This window comes from Notolepis coatsorum (genome assembly GCF_963971535.1).
Source record: "Notolepis coatsorum genome assembly, chromosome: 1".
Classification (NCBI taxonomy): domain Eukaryota; kingdom Metazoa; phylum Chordata; class Actinopteri; order Aulopiformes; family Paralepididae; genus Notolepis; species Notolepis coatsorum.
In genome coordinates, this window is record NC_140165.1 from 171,574,132 (window position 1) to 171,583,421 (window position 9,290).

The 9,290-nt window shown below is 42.3% G+C and overlaps 1 protein-coding gene across 2 annotated transcripts in view; it reads left to right on the plus strand.

Annotated features, from left to right (window-relative positions):
* LOC311231996 (tripartite motif-containing protein 16-like) overlaps positions 1 to 5,349 on the plus strand; it is a 67,414-nt gene extending 62,065 nt beyond the window's left edge. Inside the window, exon 8 of one of the 2 annotated variants that reach the window (XM_084318644.1) lies at positions 1,027 to 5,349. In XM_084318644.1, coding sequence (XP_084174770.1) covers positions 1,027 to 1,550 — 524 coding nt within the window. In that variant the 3' untranslated portion in view covers positions 1,551 to 5,349. The remainder of the gene's footprint in view (positions 1 to 1,026) is intronic. The other variant, XM_084318645.1, reaches the window with a different exon arrangement.
* The last annotated feature ends 3,941 nt before the right edge of the window (positions 5,350 to 9,290 follow it).

Below are 9,290 nucleotides of genomic sequence, written 5' to 3' on the forward strand. Positions count from 1 at the left end.
TAACTTAAAACCAGGCTACTTTGGCGTATAATCATTAATATTATATTCAAAAAAATCATATTGGAAACACCGGGATTTGAACCCGGGTCGCAAGGTTGGCAGGCTTGAGCACTACCGCTGGGCCACTGTGCCAGATGGGATAAATTCATTGTTTATACATTAATGAACGAGAGACCCGTGTTTAGAATATTCCTTATTTTGAATGACGTTTTATTTCTTTATCCTCATTCATTCATGTGACGTCAACGGCTCATTCAATTTCTCAAATCCGTCAAACAGCGCATCTCATCAGACATCTTAATCCCAGTTACAATTAAAATAACCACATAATGTGTACATCGCACGAGCGAGCGCCACCGTCGCCACGGTATATATAACGTGCATTATTTAGGACAAAGTGAATTTAATATCAGCATTTTGGGTCTATTTTACATTTCAAAAGCCCCCTCTGGAAGAATGGAGCACAAAAACGTAATTCAGAATGGTATAATGCAGATCGTAGACTGTGGGAATAGTTTCAGGAAACGAGCTGTCACTTTCTTTGCGGGGGCGTGGCTCTGCGTGATCCGGCTAACTTGAACTTGAACTCTGCTTTCGACCAGGCTCAAACTTTTGGATCTGTTGGCATGGTGATCTGGAAAATCCATGTACATGAAACCGGAAAGTCCGGCTAACCCAGTTATCCAGCTAAAGTTATCCGGCTAACTCAGTTATCCAGGTACATGGAACGGGGCCCTGGTATTCTGAAGCCTCGACAACAAACAAGGGAACAGAGAAAGAGTAAGTAGTCACCAACCAAACATTCCAATCAATTAGCAGTGACAGCAACAGTGGAGAGTACCAATCAGTGACAACACAGGAATGTGGGCGTGACAACCAAAATGCAAATACCAACCACCAGGTGAAAACATTCCAGACTGACAGCTGGATTCCCGGGAGAGGGAACCCAGAACGTTACAGACTCTGACATAATAGAGGTTGTGTGTTTAATTTGCTCTGATTTGATGTCATGTATTTTTCTCCCAGACGCCTGTCCCCTCTCACTGGACCCAAACACAGTGAACAAGAGACTGTCCCTGTCAGTGGAGAACAGGAAGGTGACGAGTACAGAAGACGACCACGGCTACACTGACCATCCTGAGAGATTCACTGACTGGAGTCAGGTGTTGTGCAGAGAGGCTCAGTCTGCACGCTGTTACTGGGAAGTGGAGTGGACCGGCAACTGTGTTTGGATAGCAGTCTCTTACAAAGACATCCAAAGAACAGCTGGTGATGAGTCACTCTTTCAAAACAATGACAAGTCCTGGTGTTTATGGTTCTACAATGGAGGCTACGTTTTCATTCACAATCGTGTTTACACTCTAGTGTCAGGCCCTCAGTCCTCCAGGATAGGAATGTACCTGGATCACAAGGCAGGTACTCTGTCCTTCTACAGTGTCTCTGACACCATGACCCTCCTCCATACAGTTCAAACCACGTTCACACAGGCCCTCTATCCAGGGATAGGGTTTATATCTGGTGGAACAGCAGAATTTATGAAGATATGGTAGACCATGAGCCCATCATATCTATTTTTAAATATAATTGATACCAATATGTAATATGTTTTCTCATAGGATTTGATTACGAGATTATCTATTTTGTATTAGGATTTCTTTAAATTACTTCATATCAGAATCAGAAAGGTCTTTATTGCCAAGTATACGCTTAGAGTAAAATTAATTATGAGCTAGGTTAAGCACAATAGAATCATATATTTATGAAATAAATTATAGGCCAGGGCTGTACGACTGTATAAGAGGTTGAATAAAATGATGTGGGATATGAACTAAATTAAATATAACTCAATAGATATAGTAGAATTATAAGTACAAATAAAAGGAGTAGGCCAGGGCTGTGCAACTGTGCAGATGTGGTAAATTATACACTAGTTAGGACAGACCTGGGCATTGTATGGCCCGCAAAAGATTACATGATAATAAAAAAATAAATCTTTTTTTTTTATAATATATATATTATATTTGGTAAAAAAAAATCTTTTCATGTCAACGTTCACACGCACAATATACGCTTGTTGACTTGATTCAACAACAAAGCAGTCGGGCAATAGCAAGCCGAAAACTGTCAAAAGTGTGGTTATTTTTTATTTGCAATTAATTTCAAGGCAACTAGGCAGCAACAATCTCGAACACATTTTATACATATATAGTTTTTGTTTTTTTGTTTTATATATATATATATTTCTTTTCTTTTTTCTTTTTAAAATAGTACACTCATTTGAGTAGTGGAAAAGGGGTAGGATTAAATAAGTGTATACTTCTTCCTACTCCTTTTCGAACATGCAGATTGAGTTGTTTTGCTTTTTGTTATTGTTTGTTGTATTCATTGCATGTTCGAAATAAAGACTTCAAATCAAATCAAATCAAATCAATCACATGAAAACCCTGAAAGAAGTCAAACCATCAGCTGATCACCGGCACAGGTACTCATCCATGTTAGGAGCACTGCATGATGAATTTTCAAGGCGTTTTCAAGATTTCAAAAAGGTTGAGGATGAAATGCAGCTGGTTTCCTCTCCCTTTACCTGCAGTGTTGATAGTGCACCCACTGATGTAGTGCACCCACTGATGTTCAGCTTGAACTCATTGACCTGCAGTCTGATTCACTACTGAAAGAGCACTTTAAGTCAGCATCACTGCTAGAGTTCTACTCTGCTCTCAAGGAGGATAACTTTCCAAACATGAGGACGAGAGACATGCTCAGAAGATGTTGGTTCTCTTTGGATCCACCTACATATGTGAACAGACATTCTCAGTCATGACGTTTACCAAATCCAGGTACAGATCCTCTCTCACTGATGAACATCTGTCAGCTGTGCTTCACATCTCCACCTCAGTCATTCAACCTGACTTTGATGGACTTGTTAAAGCTCAAAAGAGACTGGATTTCGCACACTGAATGAAAAAAAAGAACTGAAGAACACTAAAATGTGGAAATATAACAAGTGAAATGGGACACTTGATCCTTTTCTTTTTTTCTGCACAGTAAAAAAAAAGAACTGAAGAACACTAAAATGTGGAAATATAACAAGTGAAATGGGCCACATTCTTTTTTTTGCACAGTTCTGGAAACATAAAATGTTTAATATAGGCATGTAAAGTCAAAAAGGCTACAAAACTGGGACACTTTTCTTTACACAGTTACACAGTTCAGTGACATGTCTTGTTTATTTTGGCTACACAGATGATGTGATGTCTTTAGAAAGCTAAGAAGATCCTTGTTTCAATAGTATATGAAACTCAAAATGCCCTTTGTTATTAATGTGACTGAAAAAAAGAGTTAAATGTTTCACATTTTGTTTATCATTTTGGAAATTCTATTTTTGAAAGCTAACCTCACATTTTAATTGCCAAATAATAACATACACTCTTACCAGCGGTCAAAACAATGCCATTTACTGCTTTTTATATAGAAATAAAATGTATATTATGCATAATTGAGTTCGGAATTTTGGCCCGGCCCTCCAAAATATTTTCAGTTGCTCATTTGGCCCCCTGGGAAAAATAATTGCCCACCCCTGAGTTAGAATGAAGTAACAATACAGTGGGCAAGTATATAGTCCAGTAGGGTGTGTTAATGTAACACAGTGGGGGGGGTGTCAGTGAGGGTCCCGAGCCTTGTTGATGAGGCTCACTGCAGAGGGGAAGAAACTGTTCTTGTGGCGTGAGGTTGTGGTAGGGGTCGACCAGAATCTTACGTGCACGCTTCCGAGTTCTGGAAGCGTACAGGTCCTGGAGGGATGGCAGATTGCAGCCGATCACCTTCTCAGCAGAGTGGATGACACGCTGCAGCCTGCCTTTGTCCTTGGCCCATGGCTGCAGCGTACCATACTGTGATGGAGGAGGTGAGGATGGACTCAATGTGTAGGCATTCTGTCCTTCTGCCGCTTCTCTGACACCATGACTCTCTTCCACGGAGGGCAACAAAAACGTGCTCTTGATCCTGGATTGTGTATCTTGTGTTAAAGACATAATCCATGATCTAAACATAAACAAATGAGTAGCCCCACCACCAAAGCTACAAATTGGAATGCAGGCATGTTTCCATTCTCTAGTGTTATGTTGTGTGATCTAATCTTAGCAGTGAAATTCATCCTCTTCTATTCACTGGGGTTCATTCTTCCATCGGAAACCCTTCTCCATCCAAAGTGTGTTCATCAAAGCGAAGCAGGCTATTCTCGGTCCTCGCTCCACAATGGTGGCGAGAACTTCCCACCATATAGTCAGAGACGGTTGAAACCCACCCAATCTTCCGCCGTCGACTAAAAACACACTTCTTCAATTAATATCTGAAATATAAAAAATTTAAAACTACTAACCTTCGTACTGTCTTTTACTATTGTGCACTTTGCTAGGAAGGAATCTACCTTGCCTACATTACTACCTACTATGCTAATATGTCTATACTACTATGCACTCAAGACTGTAGCACTTAAGTTCAACACTTTTTGATGAACAAGCTTACTTACCTTTAGCTGCCATAGTTGTACCCTTCCTGCTGACTTGTTGTACAGGATTTGTAAGTTGCTTTGGATAAAAGCCTCAGCTAAATGACTAAATCTAAATGTAAATGATCACTGCACTGGCAGGCAGGTTCACTTGATCTACAGTGAAGTCATAAATGATGACAAAGCTTTGTCAGGACAGTCGTGTGAACTTTGAGGGTGCAGAAAGGGTGCACACTAAAGTAACTAGTTTTCAGGTTGGAAATGCTCATAAAACACTGTACCAGTGTGATGTGGGTTCATGATGAGACCATGAAACGTGTCTTGATAGCCAGTGAATTGGAATGAAGTCAGACGATACTCGTCCAGTAGCACTCGTCTTGTGACAATGTTAATTTGGGACTGGAGATTACCACCACATGATCTGACACCACTGTCCAGCTATGTGGACCTATGCAAAAATAAAGAAGAATGCAATATAATTCTGAGGGTTTTCTAGATTGTACTCAACAGCGGTAGGTTTGACTTGTAGTAGCCAATGTTGTGCAGTGAATACTGTGAGTGTAATTTCAGAGTCACTGTTAAAACACTGCTCCATTCATTAGATTCAGAGCAGGCTGATAATGTTTGCATCCAAGGCCGAGGAGCCCCTTTTGCACCCCCCTCAAGAGCCTATCCCTTCCGACTCCCAAATGACCATATAAGACTTGACCCAATCAGAAATTAGCCTCCCACTTCTAAAATGCATTCGCTATGCTTATAACGTGATACACGAGGCTTTTTCTTTGCTTTCGCTTTTGCAGACCTGTGTTCATGTTCTTTGATATATGGTATACGCTCTGTCAAACTGAGAGACCCTCCATGGATGTACTGTACACCTTTTTTCAAATAAACCTACTTCATGTGAGTATTCAGAACCTTTATCTCCTTGCTTCATTTGATGACCTGATTCTTGCATGACCATGTTACTGTTTGCTTTAATGCCGGGCGAGAATCTGTTGTGGTCTGTAAACCAATGATGACTAGTCAAAATCCACGACAATACCTATGTTTGTTTGTAGGTATATCTTACCTGTGCAGGTGCATTGCATGTAAGCTGGGACTGGTAGCACCAATCTAATACATATTTGGTGGAATTGAGTCATTCAATAGCACATCAAAATGTATATTGTATGAGAGGAAGAAAAGGGAAAAAAGTTAATTTCAAAGCTCTTTCCTCTGATTTAATAAACTTGACATACATAAAATGATGCCCCATGATTGCTTTTTATTCTTCATTCAAAGATGTACTGTAGATTGGATAGAATTACACTTTTATCAGAATCAGAGTCAGAAAAGTATTAAGTAAGCTTGCACATACAAGGAATTTGTCTTGGTCATTCATTAACATTAACAGACAACATCAACACTTACAAAGCAAGTAGGGGTAAACACACATAATTGTAAATTAAAATAGAATAAAATCTAATGGAATATATAAACTAGATTAGAAAGAAACTAGAATAGACTATAGGACAGGGCGGTATAATTGTACAGGATTGTTGTAGAATATATACACTAAATTAGAATATAAATACAGTGGAATAGAATATATAACAGAGCTGTGCAATTGTGCAGTATTCAACAACTTTACAAAAGAACTCAGTCAAAACACATGACTAATAATCCATTTGAATCAATTCTGAATTGCAAACTCACCTGCCCCTGACATTATATTCACAGAAGCTGCGAAGAAAAATAGAAGCAGTACAAGCATTGTTTTTCTTTTGTCTCTCTCTCCGTTGTGAGTTGTGTTGCTCTGCAGATGATGTCAGAGATATACAGCACCTCTTGTCAAACAGTTAGGTTAGGCCCACCTATCATACCCACCCATGTGATGTCACATCCTCCTCACCCACGTGATGTCACATCCTGTAGCCCATGTGCTGCACACAGCAGCATCACATCTGGACAAGAGGCAGGGGAACTATGTGAGAATGCTGTTCATCGACTACAGCTCAGCATTCAATACCATAGTCCCCTCCAAACTCATAGCCAAGCTCAGGGACCTGGGCTTGAACTATGACCTGTGCCAGTGGGTCCTGGACTTCCTGACGGGCAGACCCCAGGTGGTAAGAGCCGGCAACTGCACCTCCTCATCCATCACGCTCAACATAGGGGCCCCCCAGGGCTGTGTTCTGAGCCCCCTCCTCTACTCCCTGTACACACATGACTGCGTAGCACAGCGGAACAACAACACCATCATCAAATTTGCTGATGACACAGTAGTGGTGGGCCTGATCTCTGCCAACGACGAAAGGGCCTACCTGGAAGAGGTAGAGAACCTGTCACAGTGGTGTCAGGAGAACTGCCTCTCCCTGAACGTCAGCAAAACAAAAGAGATGATTGTGGACTTCAGGAGGTCGGGGGTCAAGGACTACAGCCCCCTCAGCATCGACGGGGCACCAGTTGAGAGAGTGAACAGTTTCAAGTACCTCGGAGCCCACATATCCGAGGACTTGACATGGACCACACACATTGACAGTGTTGTGAAGAAGGCACGACAACGCCTCTACTTCCTCAGGCGCCTAAGGAAGTTCCAAGTCAGTCAGAAGATCCTTAGGAACTTCTACTCATGTACAATAGAGAGCATCCTGACCGGCAACATCACCTCCTGGTTTGGGAATAGCACTGCACAAGACCGTAGCAGACTACAAAGAGTGACACGTTCAGCCGAACGCACAATTAGAGGGGGGCTTCCCACCCTCCAGAACATTTACAACAAGCGGTGCAAGGGGAAGGCTAAGAGAATTATTAAGGACTCGAGCCACCCGAACAACTGCCTCTTTGAACTGCTGCCGTCAGGCAAGCGATACCGGAGTCTTATGGCGAGCACAGAAAGACTCAGAAGGAGCTTCTATCCCCAGGCCATCAGGCTGCTAAACGAACAATAATCGCTAAACGAACAATAATCACTATGCAACAACCATCAAATGCACACAGCACACACACCCACACGCACACACTCACTCAAACAAACAACACACTGCAGCACCCACTCTCCACACTTTAGATCACACAAACACACTTACACTTTATATTTATTGATAAAGGATTTGCACTACAACTCGTACACCTACTGTGAATTGTACCTAAACTGCACCTCGTCCATTTATGCCTTGCACTATATAGTATTGTATATTAGTACACTGCACAGTATTGTATATTGTATGGTAACTACGTCTACGAACATTGTACATATGTCTAAACTGAACACTGTGACCTCTTTTTTTACTTCTAATTTTTACTATGTTTTTATTTCATACTTACCTTGTCATGCACAGTCTCTGGAGCGCAACAGTAAGAAGCATTTTGTACAAAAGTATTCTGTACTTCTGTATGACAACTATTAAAGAAACTTGAACTTGAAACTTGAACTCCCCACCCACCTGATGTCACATCCTCCTCACCCACCTGATGTCACATCCTCACATCCACCTCCCCACTTTTGATTGGTTGGTGGTTCCAGCAGGTCCCCATAAAAATGGGGAATGTTCTAGATCCACTGTTTCAGTCACTCTGGTCATTATTCACCCAATTAGAGAATATAGGAGTTTACTTTCTCCACTGTTACCTGCTACCCTGCAGCTTACAGCAGGCAGCTAAGAGTAGTAGGATTAATTAAGAACGGGGATGAATGGATCTATAGAGCTGACGTCGATAGCTTTGTTGAATGGTGCAAGGAGAACGACCTGCTCTTAAACATCTCTAAGACGAAGGAAATGATAGTTGACTTCCGGCGCGGGGAGGCAGTCCACCCTCCTCTGTTTATAAACGGCCAGAAGGTGGAGAGAGTAGACAGTTTTAAATTCCTTGGCACCACCATTATGTGAACATTTTAAGTGGGAAGTTAACACCAGCCACATAATCAGCAAAGCCCACCAGAGGCTCCCCTCCCTGCGCCAGCTTAAAAAGTGTGGTGTGGCCAGGGAGGCGATGCTCAACTTCTACAGAGCCACTGTGGAGAGCGTCCTCACCTCCTCAGTGACTGTGTGGTACGGAAACACCACCGTCCATGATAGGGGACAGCTAGAGAGAACTGTACGGAAACACCACCGTCCATGATAGGGGACAGCTAGAGAGAACTGTACGGTAACACAACCGTCCATGATAGGGGACAGCTAGAGAGAACTGTACGGAAACACCACCGTCCATGATAGGGGACAGCTAGAGAGAACTGTACGGTAACACAACCGTCCATGATAGGGGACAGCTAGAGCGAACTGTACGGTAACACAACCGTCCATGATAGGGGACAGCTAGAGAGAACTGTACGGTAACAACCGTCCATGATAGGGGACAGCTAGAGCAAACTGTACGCACGGCATCAACAATCATTGGCTGTGATCTTCCTTCTGTGGCCTCCATTTATGCCGCACACAGGCGGCAAGGGGAGAAGGTGATCGGTGACAACTCTCACCCTGCTTACTACCTCTTTAACCCCCTTCCCTCTGGTAGAAGACTCCAAAGTCTCAGGTGTAGGACATCTCGTTTTAAGAATAGTACATATCCCGAGGTTGTCCGTCACCTGAACTCAAGCCCTAATGCACAGGCACTCTTTACCAGAAGGCAAACACTGTGCTGACAGGCACTTTAACACTTTCCTGGCCACTTGGATGAGTCTAATCTCACGCTAAACGGCCAGCATTTCATAATAGACTTGCACAGTCCGTGGGGCTGTTTGTAGAGCTAAATCTATACTTTATAGTATAGTCAAGTCAAGTCAAGTCAAGAGTTTTAATTGTCA